Raw genomic sequence first — 18717 nt, forward strand, 5'->3', positions numbered from 1 at the left:
TTTGAAGATATAAAAGGTTTATTAACAAAAAATGCACGCAATGCGTAAAGTAGCAATTCAAGAAGGCAAAAGTACAACTCAGGAACAAAATTGGGATTCAAACAAAGAGACATGACAAAAGCGCATGTAACTGACTGTGATCAGGGGCGGAACCAGCAGTAGGACGTTGCCATAAAACTCAAAGTACAAACAAAATTTAGGACGTTGCCATAAAACTCAAAGTACAAACAAAATTTACTAACGCAGATTGCGGAACAAGAGCAGGCAAAGTAGCAACTAAAATATGTATGCTGTAAAACAGAGATATTGTACTAGGAAGTGAGGGACTTGGAACAGGCATAGAGATTGGATGTGCACAAGGCAATAATCTGGCAATGTCCTTCTGCTTCGGCCGCACCTAAATAGTCCCCTGATGACAATGGGCTGCAAGTGTGTGGCCGGTGGTTTTGCCCCCTAATCTGCAGGCAGGACAAGACATTAGGGACTCAGAATATGACAAAGATGTTGCAGGTCATTTGCGAGAAGTAGCAAGAGATTGGGTCTTTTGGGCAAAACAGGAGGCAGTTTATATTTGATTGAATTAAAGGCAAGTGTTTGTCTCGATTCCCATATGTGATCTGCCATGAACTATTTCAATTTAAGTCAGAACTACAAGACATTGCAAGTTATATGCGAGAAGTAATTGTATTCTGGGAGTGGGCAATCTTAAACATTCATGAGCCATTTTGACCATATTCCACAGGCAAAGAAAAACACTGGGGAAAAAACCTTTTGACATCAAAAGTGAGGATAATACTACATGTAAATAATAAGATGCATATTCAAGTAATCCACCTGTATTTTTTTATCATAATAATAATAAATGTCAATTTCATTTTTCAGTTATTTTCCTGAATTTTCCAGATCGTGAACAATATATATATATATGTATATATATATATATATATATATATATATATATATATATATATATATATATATATATATATATATATATATATATATACTGTATATATATATACAGTGGGCCCCCGGGTTACGAACTTAATCCGTTCAGCGGCTACGCTCGTATCTCGAATTGCTCGTATAGCGGGCAATCCAGACCCATGTTAATTCGTGAATGCGTGCAACGCGCGCAGAAGCCTTAGGTAAAATCATCACGCTGTATACATATATTAATATTAAGTGACTTAATCTACTGTACAGTTGCATTAAATAACAAATACAAAGGAAAAACGACTTTTACCTTTGGAAAGACGTGACTTGTGCTGAGATAAGCAGAGATGAGCAGAGATGAATGCTGAAAGTCAATACGGTAAATCAGATATGCTATTGGTCTTACAGTGTCAAAGTAACTTTTTCAGTCAGGGTTTTCTCTACTTCCTTCCATCCCAACCAGCTGTGCCATCAAGCTAGATAAAGGCGTTCGGCCAATAGCATATCGGCACTTCTGTGATTGACGTGTGACGCCGGCCAATAGCATCTCCGTGAGTGAGACCGGGTGACCTTAATCGACCAATAGCATATTGGCGTCTCCTTGACTGACTGATAATTATTCGCACTTTTTTTTTTAAACGGTTGGAATGTATTGACATCTTATTGATAAACACATTTAAACCTGTGACGATTTTTTGTCCTGCAATCGGCACACTTAATTTCATGTCAACTGTTTTTCCTGACGTGAATTGAGCTGGGTGGAGGCGGAGGGGAGTTTGTGTGTGTTGTATTTATTAGGCACCACACTTGTGGCTTGTACGAGCGTCAGTTCACCGTTGGTTACAACTCACAGAATTGCAAGATTGGCGCTGTCCCAAAGCATGTCGGGAGGTCGCCGACTAACATGACATGCAGTTTAGTCAAGCAACCATTATATGACACTGCTATAACAACTGTAACAGGGTGCAGAGATTAGCCTCTTGTGTTAATACGGCAACGTACATAGGCTATTGGTCTTACAGTGTTACAGTAACTCTTTCAGTCATGGTGCAAATCACGGAGATACTAAAACATCATCCTCTTATTTCTTCCTTTACCGCTGCTAGTAATTTTAGAAGCTATGTCTAACAGATAAAGTTTGCAAAGTCTTCAAAACATTCCGTTTTTCACTCATTTTGTCTACTTCCTTCCATCCTGTCCCATCAAGCTAGATAAAGGCGTTCGGCCAATAGCATATCGGCATTTCTGTGATTGACGTGTGACGCCGGCCAATAGCATCTCCGTGAGTGAGACCGGGTGACCTTAATCGACCAATAGCATATTGGCGTCTCCTTGACTGACTGATAATTATTCGCACTTTTTTTTAAACGGTTGGAATGTATTGACAATTAATTAAAAAAAAACACACATTTAAACCAATGACAATTCTTTGTCCTGCAATCGGCACATTTAATTTCATGTCAGCTGTTTTTCCCTTTAGCTGTACAAACACTACACTTAAATGGTAATATATTTAGACACCGTGAGTGAGACAGTCAGTGTGAGATTGTAAGACCAATAGCGTTCACATTACCGCCATTAGTACCTGTTGATGATTGTAGATGACGCAACTGCTGAATATGTTGACGCAGTTAGGCGAGAACATTTCTACATACTCAATGGCTGGTTTGTCGAAATGCTCTCAAGACGAGAGGTTTGCTCGTAAGCTGAGGACAAAAATTTCCCTGACCCACGCTCGTAAGGCGAATTGTTCGCAAATCAGGATGCTCGTAAGCCGGGGGCTGACTGTATATATATATATATATATATACATATATATATATATATATATATATATATATATATATATATATATATATATATACAGTCGGCCCCCAGCTTACGAGCACCCTGATTTACGAACAATTCGCCTTACGAGCGTGGATCAGGGAGATTTTTGTCCTCCGCTTACGAACAAACCTCTCGCCTTACGAGCAATTCGACATGGCGGCCATTGAGTAAGTAGAAATGTTCTCGTTTAATTGCGTCAGTAAAATCAACAGTAGCGTCATCATCACCCATCAGTAGATACTTGTGGCAGTAACGTGAACGCTATTGGTCTTACAACGTCACACTGACTGTCTCACTCACGGTGTCTAAATATATTACCATTTAAGTGTAGTGTTTGTACAGCTAAAGGGAAAAACAGCTGACATGAAATTAAATGTGCCGATTGCAGGACAAAGAATTGTCATTGGTTTAAATGTGTGTTTTTTTTAAAATTAATTGTCAATACATTCCAACCGTTTAAAAAAAAAAGTGCGAATAATTATCAGTCAGTCACGGAGATGCGAATATGCTATTGGTCGATTAAGGTCACCCGGTCTCACTCACGGAGATGCTATTGGCCGGCGTCACACGTCAATCACAGAAATGCCGATATGCTATTGGCCGAACGCCTTTATCTAGCTTGATGGGACAGGATGGAAGGAAGGAGAGAAAATTAGTGAAAAACGGAATGTTGTGAAGACTTTGCAAACTTTATCTGTTAGACATAGCTTCTAAAATTACTAGCAGCGGTAAAGAAAGAAATAAGAGGATGATGTTTTAGTATCTGCGTGATTTGCACCCTGACTGAAAGAGTTACTGTAACACTGTAAGACCAATAGCATATCTATCGCCGTATCAACTTTTGGGCGTTGGACTCTGCCCCCCTCTGCTTACACCCAGCTCAAGTCTCGTCGTTTCAAAGGTAAAAGCTATTTATCCATTGCATCTATTATATAATATAAGTGTACAGTTGAATATGTCACTCAATTTTAATATATGTATACAGTGTGTCGTTTTTAGGCGCGCGTTGCACGCATTCACGAATTAACATGGGTTTGGATTGCCCGCTATACGAGCAATTCAAGATACGAGCGTAGCCGCTGAACGGATTAAGTTCGTAACCCGGGGGCCCACTGTATATATATATATATATATATATATATATATATATATATATATATATATATATATATATATATATATATATATATATAAAATTATTGTTCATGTTCTGTCTTTTCGTGTCATATTATATCCATTTTGGTTACACGTCTTCGAGTACTGTAGTTTTAGGTTAGAGTTTTTATCCAATTAGAATTCAGCTAACTTGTGTCGCCAAGCTGTGTGAAATCTGCCCGAGGCCCTCACAATCAACAGTTGCAGGCGTCTGTGCACTGTGAGTGAACAGGCACATAGAGTTTATAGACACCAGCAATAGCTTATCAGGTCACAATGTGGCTACTCAAGCCATCTAGAAAACCTCATGTTGAACGTGACATTTACGCGATGGGATTGGATATTCAGCATGAGAGGCAGCGCTATGCAGGTCAAGAATGCTTGGCTGTTTGGCTGTTACAATCCCTGTGTCCTGTGCTTCTGTAGAGCAGTCATTCTTGGGCTTTTTTCAAGCTAATTAAAACATATGATAGAAAAGGATTTCTTGTCGGAACTGAAACGCACCGACAACACTGTACAAGCAAGTCTTTGAAGTCTTCTTAAGGAAAGAAAGAAAAATGGACTTTGTGTTGAATTAAGTGTTTTGGGAGACAGCCGTTTTGGTGTCTGCAAGTGTTTTATTGATTGATGTATTATTTTATATTTTTAATACGTTTCTGTCATTTTATTTTATATTCTGTTGTAAATTCCTTGTTGCAGCTAAATTAGAAGTGTACGGTGTAGATTTCATTTGTGCGTGTGAATACTGGGATGACCATTTTGCGTACTGGTTGTGGCAGGCATGTTGCCGGGCAGCTAAACGGGTCCTACGAGGAGGGCTTGTATTAGACTTGTTTACGTTGTATTGATGGCCGATTTCGGCACGTGTTGAGTTATAAAGCAGTCACCGTGAGAAAAGGAGGACATTGATAAAGAAAGCATTCAGTTGAATGCTCAGAAGTTGCCAGTTTGGCAGTGGAGTTTGTAAGAGGAATAAAAATGACATTGATGAGTCATATGTGTACGACCTCTCATTGGTCATAGCTGCTGTGTGGATGAATTGCTCCAATGCAGCCTCCTTAACTACAATATAGTTCTCTCGCTCCGCAATATATTAAATTAATGGTAAAATATATATATATATATATATATATATATATATATATATATATATATATATATATATATATATATATATATATATATATATATATATATATATATTGTACTATATTGTACTATATTGTACTATAATATATGTTCTTATAGTACACTGTGATTTGTAAGTTAATGTACAATCTTGTTAAAGCTTTCCTGCTCTTGGTGGACTTAATGAAACTTTGAGAACAAATAATTTTAAATTCCCTTCTACTGTATTTTTAAGTTTTGACAGTATCACATATAGTGATAAGTTTTAATTGCTGATGCGGGTATATATATATATATATATATATATATATATATATATATATATATATATATATATATATATATATATATATATATATATATATATATATAGAGAGAGAGAGAGAGAGAGAGAGAGAGAGAGAGAGAGAGAGAGAGAGAGAGAGAGAGAGAGAGAGAGAGAGCGATGGATTAAATGGTTGATTAATTGTTTGATTTGCTAAATAAATGCCAATTAAAATATTTACAATACCAATCAAACGTAGGAAATACCTTCGGATTCAAGTAATCGAAAGGTGCAAAGCTGTCATCCTGACAAAAAGTTGCCTTCTTTGAAGAGTCTAAAAACTTTAGTTTGAATAATCAACGTCCATTTTTCCATTTTCTATAGCCGCTTATAGGCACTAGGATCCCTGGCTTGCTGGTGTAAGCAGATCGCCATGCAAAACTGATATAATATACAGCAAACTTTATACAGCTCATTTGAAATGAAGGGGTGACGAGATACCTTATTTGTACTCTATCAGAATTTTTTGAATAGCCACTCAGACTTCAATAGCACCACTGTGAGGACACCATTTTATAAGGCATTCAAACAAATTTAGACAGAATGTTAAATTCTTCGTGAGTATATTTTCAGTGTTTATCAAGGCAAGTGGGGATTGGCAATGGCGGTTTGAAGACCTTATTAAACAGCATACTGCCCCCCAGCGGTTAAAAAAATATGGAATGCTGTGTCGAAATGAGAATGCCGAGATTTTTTTTCTTCTATTATTCGAACTGATAAATTTGCACTTCTAGAAACTTGCTATTGTCAAGCTAAGCCACTAAACATAGTATTTCTCCCTAACTAAACATAAAATTACTTCACACGAGACACAAGGGTAAAACAGCGATGACTCGGCAAAATAAAGTACAATCTCTGAGACTGGTTCGACCAGGTGGAGACCAGTTTAGTTTGACATAAAACAGTCTTTCACAGTTGTGAAGTTGAGTTTAAATGTCTGCATTAGCTACGCAATCTGAAAAAATAATGCAATTCATGGATATGTTGCAATTGTTTCCTTCACAAAAGTACCTGAACATAACACCCTCAGTTGTTGCCATGAGACTGGCCAGAAGTGACTCACATCGTTCGTCACCTGGGATAATTTAGAGCAGACCTCTGTTCCAAGCCTGAATTGGAAATCAGGACAGACTGCGTTTAAAATGAAAGGATGCATATTTTACATTAAATTATAGCTTTTTGAAAAATAACGACATTATTTTGATTTGTGAGCTTTATAAAACAGTTAGCATATCTAAACAAATTAATTCAACAAAATGAATCAATGGTATATGAGGATTGAAGCGCAGTGATAATGTTCAAATTGTTTTAAATTTTTCAACTGCTAAAGTTAACGGGAATAAAACCTGGACCACTTAGACGTACGGCTCTACCGTATTTTAATGTTGATCATGACATAGATAGCTGAAGAATAGCTATTTATTGTAATTATTCAATAAAGGGATAGTGTGCAAGATTTAGACCGTTTTTTCATTACAGCTAGTAAGAGGTGCTGCAGGTGATGCATTTACCATTGTCCTTAGCTATAACAAACATGGCCACCTCCGGAGAAGTGCCACCCCTCATGTAATATAATTGAATGATAACTAGACATATGTTTATATTTCAAACATACCGTTGGTCATAAAAAAAAAACTCATTTGTACGTTTTGAAATTTACAATCATTTAATGTATTCATTTTTCATGAAAAATGGTCCAAATCTTACACACTGTCCCTTTGAGGTGGTAATTTGTATAAAAAATGTTTGCGAACCTTTAAAAAACGGATTGGATAGTTGCAATGCAAGATCTGCATACAAAACAGTAACCTCGTGAATATAACATTTTAGTTTGGGATTTTAATTAAAAAAACAAAAAACATCATGATCGAAAAGTGTAATTTGTGGACTCAAGACATACTGGCGTTTCATTGGCTGCTTTGGATGTCGGTCCAACATTGTACTTTTGTTCGTTCATCAAAACGATGGATGAAAAGCAAAAACCACCGCAGTTCCAGCAGAAAACAAGTTCTATTTTGGGCTCACTTTTGATTTGCGGCCGTTGTGTAAATATAACCTGTGGATGCGTGTATGCAAATCCAACACGGAGGCGGGATCTGAATGAATGCGTAGAAATACTGACAAGGGCTTGCCAAATCACTTCCCTGCTTTGGAATGACGTCCTACCGGGACTTTGCAGTTATATTTAGAGCCTATATATAGTGGAGTCGCCCCCTAGACTTTGTTGACTGCAACGGAGCTGCAGGCAGTGTTGCTGAGTTTGAAATGGAAACCACGTGACTTACATATTTGCTTTATACTTTTGTCTTTACGTAATTACACAAGTATGAGTCTGATTTTGTAATAACAAGCAGGAACGTATATTTTTTTAGTAACCATTTTTTGTGTTAACGTTGATAAGTGATATAATATGGCTGCACATATCATACAGTAAGCAAATTAAAATACGTGCTGTTGTGAAATAAGCGTTCCAGTCGTTTTTCTCGCGACAGAAGGGTGCCAATGTGGTGTGGGCCTAAATGGACTCACCAGCGATGCTTTGTGGGTAAAGTGCGTCCTGGTATCCGCCCATATTCGCCTAAAGGAGGCCAACCTGAACAGCTAGGCCGGCCGCCGCTGGAACAAATGGAAAGTTCAATCGATTAATTTGCTGACTTGTTTTTGCCTGCTCCCGCGTAGTTGTGACAACTAGACGTTTGGTTTCATGCGACACTTTCGTGGTGGACCAAGCAATGCAGACATCGTGTGAAACGAGAGGACGATCAGCTTGACTCATTTTGTCGCCACTTCAGACGCGGAACTCCGTTCGTTTAAAGGTAACACAAATGAACACGAGACGCCGCATATTTGGCTTTAGTTACGTTTTATTGACACACAATACCCGCAGTCCTAACTGGTAATCAAATGCGTAAATAATGTTGTGTTTGTGTGGTTTTGTTAGTGAAGTCGGGGATTCTTTTCATTGTAAGAGCAAACTACGCCCAGTTGTGAACCTAACGTTGGCCTTGCCATGTAGCCCTTTCGGCTAGCTTGTCAATGGCGGCTTCAAACTTTGCACATTTCCCCCTCTTTTAAAGTCAACGAAAAATGCTGTTTTTCGACCATGGGCACAAATACTTGCTTTTTCGACTTGTTTTCGGAAACTACTCCGGAAACAAGCTCCAGTGTAATTTTAAGGTCGCGGTTAGCTCCCAAGCTAGCCTTGCCTTTAGCACACCGTAGCCTGGTTGCTCACCGGTTTCCGAAGATTTCAGACCATCAACCTGGCAAACCTGCAGTCTCTCAGTGTACATTCACATTCAAGTCGAATTCCTTGGGGTTGCAAGTTTGGTTTTCGACGCGGCTGCGTGGTTATACCCACAGAGCCGGGACCTGTTAGTTCTTTAGATAATGTTAGGACACTTACACCATAAAAGTAAAATGTTCAGGTATAGGCAATTGATACAATTGTCAAAGGGGCGTTACCTTCACAATGATTCGACACATGTAGACCTGGGTGTGAATTATAATGTGATAATTATTTAATATTATTAAATATATTCTTTATTATCAATTGATATTCAACTTGTTCTAGTAATTATTTTGTATAAGGGGACCACAGTAAAAACTCTGGAAGCGTGGCTTTTGTGTTATTTGTATCCATGTACACCAGTTGTCATTTACATAGTGGAAGGATATAATATAGTGCACATTGCAATTTACTCATTTTTTCAAATAGTGCATTTTATGTCATGATCGTAGTTACAGTAGTTGCCTCTAAATGGTTATGGTTAGCCATGGAATGTTAACTTGAACGTGCAGGCATTTGTTTCCTATTGGCTTCGATTCAAAATATTGGTCCGCAGGTTCAATACTCACAAAAATGTGTCACTATCACGTTAACATTTAGATAGGCATCGAGGGCAATTTTACAACAAACAGTACTAAACAAGAATCTTGTCAAGTACAGTACGCCTGTGTCTTTAATCTGGCAATTTTGGGCAAGACCGCTTTACATAAATTGCTAAGTAAGCATGGTGTTTTGTTATGCTTACAGGAATACCTATGTTCTCTTGACAACTGCTAACATGAACTAAATTTCTGATCGTGACATGGCATTTTGAAGCCTGACTTTTCTGTCAACACAAACGGCTTTGATGTGGTGAACAAACATCAGCACATTTAGCAAATGGATTACTGGTTTTGTGTCACAGTACACTTCAATACATTTAAAATAATTTGATTTTCTATACACAGGTATATCTAAAATTCCTTAATTTTGATGATATGCTTTTCCTTGTTTGCCTAGGTGAATAATGACTGAGTATAAGCTGGTTGTTGTGGGAGCAGGTGGCGTTGGCAAGAGCGCTCTTACTATCCAACTCATCCAGAATCACTTTGTGGATGAATATGATCCCACCATTGAGGTAAATACTTGTACATGTGTGTGATTATATGTATTGTGTGTTTTTTGCTTTGGGGGAAGAACAATGAGAACCTCCTTCTCCCCTCGCTATAGTTGTAACACGTTCTTCGAGTTTAGGTGTTAACACTGAACAGGTTTTTAATGTCCTTGTCACTGCCTGCCAGCTTTCTTAGCGGCTGAGCCAAATGAGATAGATCACTCTCATGATGTCAGTTCATTAATAATGTTATGTAAACGTTAGCCCTGCAGGTTTAACATGGTCAGGACACGCTCATCAAATAATTAGTGTTTTTTTTTGTGGTTGTGTGCTTTCAGTATAGATCAAGCTTTTGTTGTTTTGCAAAAAATGTCCTGACTATATAAAATTTACAATGTTTAATTGTGTTAAATCTTACACATTTAATACAAATTTGTATTGGGGCTTTACCAATACAGATTTATACATTCAACTAATTAAAGCTGTTTAACCCATTGTTTACTACTTTTTGCAAGTTTGTTCTGTTTGGTTTACTGTTACCTGTGAAAAAAACGATCCACTATTTATTTGGTTTGTGTTAAATGGGTACATTGTCAGACTTTTGCTCCACCCCTGGCAATGCGAGTTCGGAGAGAGAGTTTAGCATAGTCTAACTGTGATGGGCAGCAGCATTTACGCTGCAATTATATAACCTACTCCAACTTGGTATGGAGGTGCAGACAAGGCAGAGCTACTACATCAAAATCACTAAGACATTGCAGTTTCTGCTCGTCAAATGAGAGGACAAATAGCCAAAGTGTTTAATCAGTGATTAACCTGAAGATGGCGCCACACGCATTTATTCGTCACAAATTCAAGCGCTCAACAAATATGCACTAAAATGTCAAATTAATGTCCGTGACATGTGGACCCTTTTTTTTCTACAGTTAAAACTAAAACTTCAACAGCTAAAAGTTAACAACTAAAACGATGATGATGATCTTAGTAATATGTTTGTAATATCTTTAAAAGCATACGTTTTCCAAATTCTTTGATAAACAGATATTTATGTATTAAACAAGTTACAATTGTCATACCCGCATATGGTTTAAAATGAAGATAAAACCAATTTGGAAACTTAGGCAATTAATAAAAACAACCGCAGACACCTAATATAAGTAGGGTTGATATGGGGTGGTGTAAAAGATAAAAATCAATAAAAACAGAATAGTAGTTATTTTAAAACAAATAAATGAAAGCAGAAGAGGATGATATTAAAGTGAGTCTTTGAAAGTGAGTGTTAATTAGTAATGGATGATGTCACAGACTTTACTTAAAACTTAAAGCCAATGAAGTGATAATAAAAGTGGGGTTCATTTAACACTGAAATTCCCTTTCAGTTTTCTAGTAGAGGCAATGTTGTTGAAAAAAAGGCTTAGTAGGTTTTTCCCAGTCATATCATGTTTGTGTGTTCACCCATTGCTGGGTAAAGTTTCTAAGACGCAATTACATAATTACACCTACGCACACATGCCCGCCACATTCTCAATCCTTTTACTGTCTTATGAGGATGCACTTATTGATCCATTTGGTGAACATCTCTTTCAGGACTCTTATAGAAAGCAGGTGGTGATAGATGGGGAGACGTGTCTACTGGACATCCTGGACACTGCAGGTCAGGAGGAGTACAGCGCCATGAGAGATCAGTATATGAGAACAGGGGAGGGCTTCCTCTGTGTTTTTGCCATCAACAACACCAAGTCCTTTGAGGACATTCACCACTACAGGTGGGTGAAGCGATGGCCACACTGGAAAGTTTACAAGCTTCACTATTTCACCCACAGGGACCTATGAACTTGTAAATATGGTTGAGTATTATTGTCAAACAAAATGTGTACTGTATATACTGTCTTTCCATTGCTTGGACTCAAAGGACTCTGTATGCAAAGCTTTTGCTGATTTCAAATCTATCGCTGTTGCTGTCCAGAGAACAAATAAAGCGGGTGAAGGACTCCGAGGACGTTCCCATGGTGCTGGTGGGCAACAAGTGTGACCTCCCCTCACGGACAGTGGACACCAAACAGGCTCAGGACTTAGCACGGAGTTATGGTATCCCCTTCATTGAGACCTCAGCCAAAACCAGACAGGTATGCTTCTGGGCACATGTGTCTGTTTTCACACACATCTTTTCACTGCACCAAATCATCATTGTTCATTTTTTTGTAAAAAGCTACATACCTTTCGAAATACTTTATTTATTTTTTCTCCAAATGTCTTCGGGATCATCAAGAATTTTTCTCCACAAATGAGATTTACTTTCTTTTCAGGCGTTTTTACATAATTAAAATAAGAAAAAAAAATAGTATTTCATTCACATGTGTTGTCTTTGCATGTTGTTAATATTGGCCCGATCATCTTTTTTTTTTTTAACAGCTTTTTAAATTTGTCATTGAATTGGTTGAATGGAGAGTTAATTTGCCAGGCTATACTAATGTCATGCGAGAGGTGATGAATAGGTGATATTACCTATACCTGGGCCACAAGCACAGTGGCCAGTATATTGAATAATCAAAAACTGGAGCTGACTAATGTCTTTCATCGGTCTTTGAGTGACAGACTAATCGCTTGTGTTTACTGTGACTCAGTGTTTGAATATTTCCCGCAATGCGATTGGTTTTATCTAAGAAAGTATTTGTCGTGATTGGTGTCTTGAGTGGTTGAAGCAGTGAGCCACTTCCTTGTTTGGGATCTTTGATTTTGTTGCTGTTGTTTTAGTGAAATCTGCAACCCAACAATTTCTTTCTCACTTTGGTTTGTCTGACTTTTGAAGACTACAATAAATTTCCCTTGTGGGTGAATGAAGTAGCAATGTAGCCATTTTGGTACTGTGCGCTCAGAACAGACTTAAAGCGTGTAATGTTCTGCCCTTTGAACTAAATTAAAATGTTTCAAAACTTGAATGATTTAAAAACCCCGAGTTACAGCAGTATGACAAATATTTAATGAATGGGATGCATTGTGCCAAAAGTGATTTTGATTTATGCGGTAGATATTAGAATTGAAGATAAGTGAACCAGAGGGAGGTAAGTTAAAAAAAAAAATACAATTCACATAGTAGTTCTTGAATTGTCTGCGAGTTGACCCACCTGAAACCCTGATCCTGCTTTTCACCTTCTGTGTGTCTCCGCTGTATGAAGCTGTACATAATTCCCCCGTTTGTGTTGGTCACTACTGAGGAAAGTTGTGTCTCATGCTGCAGAGAGTGGAAGATGCCTTTTACACTCTGGTACGGGAGATCAGGCAGTACCGCCTCAATAAGCTCAGCAAGGAAGAAAAGACGCCGCGCTGTGTCAAGCTTAAAAAGTGTGTTTTGATGTGAATGGGGTAAGTGTCAACACCCTCGACCTCCCCCCCCTCACCAGTTCTTCTGTGTTTGTACGTTCGAACTGGATTGTGGAGACTCAGGCAAAGTGGTGTTGGATTCTCCGTGCTAATGTGCAGATTTCTGCTGGGGCTGTGGTGAGGTGTTAACAGGCGCCAGTGGATGATTTCTGTCTGCATCTGTATCTCTGTGCAATGGCTTAATGTAATCTAAAGTTGATGTCACTCTGACTTGGTATAGTTGAATTTTCTTCCTTCATGCTTGTATACTCCTTGGTCCAATCTGGTGCACACTGCCCCCTCCTTCCAAACACGCTCACTGGCCATCCCGTAGGTACATGTGCACAATCTTAACAAAATGCCAAACAACAATACATACTGTACATATTTGTTTGACTGCTTATCTCTATCACACCTCTGGGCAATGTTTTGTAAGGGGCCATATTGAGTTCTTGTAAAACATAAAATAGAGACTTGAAAGTATGACCAGCACCTGCGTCCAAGATACAATCTCCTGTTTTTGATATTTGAAATATTTTGTGATCCTAAATAACCATGTACAACAGAAATAGTCTTAATGCCCTGAACAAAAACAAGTAATGTTCTTTATATTCTGCTATTACGGGATTTGTGGTTACACAATAACCTCGTTCAAAACCTTGTTTTCACAACGCAGCGAATTTTCAAATCATTAATTTTTGAAATGATCTCAATTAGATTCACTGCCTAACCCTACTTAGTACCTTTGAAGTTCACAGAACTGATAGTAGTACAAAATACAAAATACATTGTGTTTTGTGTAGATATTGTTGAGTGACACGTTATGAAGGTTTCTTGCATGCCAGAGTTAACAATAAATGCACTTGCCACTGGCACTCCTTAGTCAAACTGCTACTGCATCACACATTTTATTTAAAGGGACACTGTGTGAGATTTAGGTTGTTTTTCATTAAAAAGGAAAAAAAAATAAGGATTGTAAATTTAAAAAACTTGCAAATAAGTGTTCATTACGACCAACAGTATGTTTTAAATATAATTGTATGTCTAGTTATCATTTAAGTATATTACATGGGGGGTGGCATTCCTCCGGAGGCTGCCATTTCTGTTATAGCTACGAACAGTGGTAAATGCAGCACTTCCCGCTGTCCGTAATGAAAAACGGTCTAAATCTTACTTGTTGTCCCTTTAAATCTTAAATAATTAAACCTTTTAACGTAATTGTACTGGAATGCCTTCTCTTTCCTTGTCTTCCGTGTCTTGGCTGTATGTATGACCACGGTGAGCAGTTGCTCGGATGTCCAACCAAGAGCAAGTAACAAGTAGCTTACCAAACATGATTAAAAAGAGAAGAAAGAGAAGGCATACCAGTACATTTACTGTATAAGGTTTAATAATTTAAGTACATATATGTACTGCAGTAGTATTCGTCTTAAATATGTAAGGTATAAATACTTTTTACGTTTAAAAAAAAAAAATAGGTACCCACATACATGAAAATTCTGTGTGTATGTGTGTGTGTGTGGGGGGGGGGTCACTTATTGGGGGGGTTTGGTCCCCATTAACTGTGACAAATGGGGGATCACTGTATATATACGCACACATAATTACGCATGCATGCAGGTAAGATGTGTATACAGTAAAACAACAACCACAGGTGGCTCTGTTGATGAGCACCGGGCCCCTCCGTCACCATCACCAGCTTCTGGCCAGGCTACTAGTGTGAAAGTACGTCATTGCACTGACGGCAACACTGAAATGTGTCGACTGTTTGAGCCAACTTGGGTGATTAAGGGAGGTCACACTGAATTTGGGATTCAATCGGTGGCTGAGATCTTTCCTGGGAGGAAGGTGTGATGAAAAGTTTGCACGCCTCTTGTGAGTGGAGGTTAAAGCATGTGTTCTTTTTTTGTTACCTCTCCCTGCTGACACAAATTCCACTTGGTAATACCCCCTTTTTTCCTCCTGTCAACCTGAAGTCACCAAACAATTTTTACATTATAAACACTGATCTCACTGTAAAGTAGCTGCATTTACTCTGAACATGTTCATTCCATCAAAGTTGTAGCATAAACAGTACTTTTTGCACAAGGAACTGAAAGTCAAAATTCCCACCCGGCATCTGATCCATAAATTGACAATACATTTCATTGTTCTATTAGAATTAGCGGGCTTCATCATGCAGGTCACTTGTTGACATACTGTATCTACACTTACATTTGAATCTAATTTGGCTATTAGAGGTCAGGGTGCAAATTAGGTTAATCCTGAAATTTCAACAAAGCTGGTGGTTTCATTCCAAATAGCGTGTGTTTTTATAAACCTTTGTTATGCATTATGTTCCAATGTTTTAAACCAAGAAAGATTCTTCACTACCCTTTCATCCTTCTCCGAAGATTTTCGAGGGTTGTAGCAGGCTTTGTGGACTAAATTTGACAGAAAGCATCTTCTGCTATTCCCACAGAAAAGGCACTTCTGTAGAATAGTTGTGATCAGACAAAAATAATTCACGTTTTATTTCTTGAAGTTGAATGTAACTGCAGCTACTTTGTATGATGTCAGAGAGGAAATGCTTGACCTTTCCATCAGAGCACCAGCAATAATCAAAATCCCCTGGAATTATGTCTTTGTGTGTAATGGCACAGTTGTAACCTTTTGTTGCATTCTTCTTGCAGGGAGTCGACGATGCCTTTTACACGTTAGTACGAGAAATCCGCAAGCATAAGGAGAAGATGAGCAAGGAGGGCAAAAAGAAGAAAAAGAAGTCCAAGACAAAGTGCATACTCATGTGAATAATCAGTCCTTTTGCAGATCGAAAGTATGTTGAACAGAAAAAGTACTACATTTTGTACATCACACTAAATTATTAGCCCTGTTCTTAACACCCTCTGTAACCAATACTAAAAAAGTTGCTCCACTTTGACAGCCCATTTTTTGCTACTTGGTCACCAATAAGCTTTATTTCCTGTTTAGTGTCAGTTGCTCACCAGCATTGGTTTGATTTTTTTTTTTTTTTTTTTTTTTTAATGGGTGGTATTGAATTAGTCCCCCAATTCTAAAGCGTTTTGTGAACTGCCTCACAGCACGTGCCTGTCAACCTTTTCCATGATGATTTTGTCCCCTAGGCGAAAGGTTGAATCACGGCATGCCAAAGAACGACTTCTCATCCCTCCAATGTGCTAATGTCACTGATATGTATGCATGAAATCCTTTATACTAGTCTTCAAATGTTATAACTTCAAATAGCTATTATTGATTTGTTTGTATCTTGTGGGGAGGGACCTCTGCCTTTTTTTTAGGGCGGGGGGCATGAATTTGTCTGACATGCGCATATGGTTGATTGGGTGGGCGGCAATTATTGCGGACCCCAATCAACATGAGTAGCTGATCAAGTCTTTAGTAATGTTTGCATTGTTCTTTGTACACAACTAATTACTGGGCCCTCATTAGACCTGTGCTTTTTTTTCCCAGGTTTTACACATCCACAAAAGTAACACCTTATTTTGTATGTGCTGTTATTGTTTATTCTTTAATGTGTGAATGGTAGGGTTCCTTTTTTCGCTTTTTTTTTTTAAACAGTCAAAAGCAGTCATTAAACAATGTGTATGTCTACATTTTTAAGCATGAGGCTCTCATTGTTCTTAAGTAAAATGAGATTTTCTAGTATACCATGTAAGACCATATGCATGGAAGTGACATTAAAAGCAACCAGGCAGCGCTCCAGTTGCAGGGCACTATGTAGCCTTTTTTTTTTTTTTTTTTAAATCTGCTCTTTTTTAAGAAGTCTAAATTTATTTTGTTTTCCGGCTTTCCTTTTTGAAGAAGCGAATCCTCTCAAGTGATGCAGTGATTTCAGACTACCTTTTGACAGAAATCATTCAGAAAATTAGGTGTTCATTTTCTATGGCAAATTTGTGTATTGTCTTGATGTAACTGATGTTAAATGAGGCACAAATTGTCATAATGTTCTCCCAGCCTGGACAATAATGTTTGATTCATAAAAAAAAAAAAATTCAAACTACTCCTGTGGGTCAGCTTATGTTTTTTGCCTTTTCATTTTTTTGCTGTAAAGCTGTTTACCCCAAGGAGTTGAATCTGCCTTCCATATTTGCATGAAAGGCTCTGTAGCTGGCAGGGAGAGCCAAGATTGTCTGCACGTGCACAGGAGGCTGTTTGAACATTTCAGATTTTCAGAAAGAGATATTTTCTTTCACAGTTGCATTGATTCTTTTGAGTTTATTCACAGAAATCAACTTCAGACGGCACCCAGTTTAAAAAATTTCACACGGTGTTATGCTAGTTAAAAGTTAGTGCCCCATCATGTTTGCCAACACAGTCCAGGCCACTCGGGGTGTTACTGCACCGCTTTAAAATTCTGACCACTGGGGGTCAGCCTAGGCATTTTAAAGGCGTGAAAAGCTGTCCTTTACCAAACCTTTTTACGTGTTTTGTTTTGATCACTGTTTGCGTGCCAACAACTTCTGTTTCTCACACGAATTGTTTCAACCGAGATATAGTAACAACCTTTGTACAGTTGTGATACTGAAAGGTGCATATTTTGTAAATTGGTGCGTGTATTGTTGAATGTTGCTTAAAGGACTTTCTCTGCGCTTGGTGTGTGCCTAGTGTGTCTGTGTCCAGGATTCGAGGAAGCGAATGAATGCCCTCTTCGCTACATGTGAGTGGTGATTTGATTTCGAATGCGTCTATATATTTTTTTTTTGCCATGAATCTTACCACTCCTATTTAATGTGTATTAAAGAACATCAAAAGAAGGCTTACTCAGTATTTGTGTAAGTTATTTATTTTCAAGTTTTTTAACTTATACCTGCAAGGAATTGGATCAGCTCGGCTACTAGAAACGAAAAGGACATTTGACATTTGTCAAGTAGCCAAGTCAGGGCCCCAGGTGATTATTTATTTTGTTTATTAAATACAGTATGTTGGGGCCCATCATGTTCCTAAAACTTTATGGGTGCAGGTAGAAAATTTGGAAGCACACACAATCATTTTACTGTGAAAAAGTAATCATATTTGTGATTACTGGTCTATTGTGTGACTAGAAAGAAAAAAAATACGTGTACTGCCTACGACATACGTGATAATGTCACTATCAGCAAAATTGTAGCCTATGTTAACTCCAATGTATTATGTTTTCCCCAGAGATTTTAAGTTGAGTGCACAATTGCTACTGGCCTCACTGTCCATAAATATGTACATAAAAGATTAAAAAAAAAGTATGTTTTTGTTTTTGCAAATTATTGCAATACTGAAGTGATTTTGTACTTTCACGTTTGACCAACAGGGGGCAATGTTCATGCAGGTGTGAAGACAGTGATTATAAAAAAATAAAATATATCACCGTTAAATCAACCATTCATATAGTCGCTTATCCACACTCGGGTAGCTGACTTGCTGGGGCCTATCCCAGCTGTCTTCAGGCAATAAGCCAGGGGGACACCCTGAACCGATTTCCAGGGGTCAAATTACACGGGATGGAACACACTTCACCGTTCGTACCTGGTCAGATGGAAGGAAAAGAAGTGTAGAACATCCATTGTCAGCGAATCAAGGATGACACATAACGACCAACTCTTGAAGGAA

General features: G+C 38.1%; 1 protein-coding gene across 2 annotated transcripts; it reads left to right on the top strand.

The window, feature by feature from the left end:
• Window positions 1–7607: 7607 nt before the first annotated feature.
• On the top strand, window positions 7608–17894 carry kras (KRas proto-oncogene, GTPase). Of its 2 annotated transcripts, XM_088416503.1 has the most exons (6): window positions 7608–8190; window positions 9663–9780; window positions 11344–11522; window positions 11723–11882; window positions 12995–13119; window positions 15789–17894. In XM_088416503.1, exons 2-5 carry the CDS (start codon window positions 9670–9672, stop codon window positions 13112–13114), a joined length of 570 nt encoding a protein of 189 aa, XP_088272629.1. In that variant the 5' UTR covers window positions 7608–8190; window positions 9663–9669; the 3' UTR covers window positions 13115–13119; window positions 15789–17894. The 2 variants fall into 2 exon arrangements, with proteins under 2 accessions (XP_088272629.1, XP_088272630.1); XM_088416504.1 differs by lacking the exon at window positions 12995–13119 and having other exon boundaries at window positions 7612–8190.
• The last annotated feature ends 823 nt before the right edge of the window (window positions 17895–18717 follow it).

Source organism: Hippichthys cyanospilos, chromosome 6 (genome assembly GCF_059441005.1).
Source record: "Hippichthys cyanospilos isolate Australia breed blue-spotted pipefish chromosome 6, RoL_Hcya_1.0, whole genome shotgun sequence".
In the NCBI taxonomy this organism is placed as follows: domain Eukaryota; kingdom Metazoa; phylum Chordata; class Actinopteri; order Syngnathiformes; family Syngnathidae; genus Hippichthys; species Hippichthys cyanospilos.

What these genes read in the sequence shown, in the direction of transcription:
- kras (XM_088416503.1), top strand. Translation starts at nt 9,670, where the DNA reads ATGACTGAGTATAAGCTGGTTGTTGTGGGAGCAGGTGGCGTTGGCAAG. An exon ending in AATATGATCCCACCATTGAG is followed by an intron (nt 9,781 to 11,343) that starts GTAAATACTTGT and finishes CATCTCTTTCAG; the next exon opens with GACTCTTATAGAAAGCAGGT. An exon ending in GAGGACATTCACCACTACAG is followed by an intron (nt 11,523 to 11,722) that starts GTGGGTGAAGCG and finishes GTTGCTGTCCAG; the next exon opens with AGAACAAATAAAGCGGGTGA.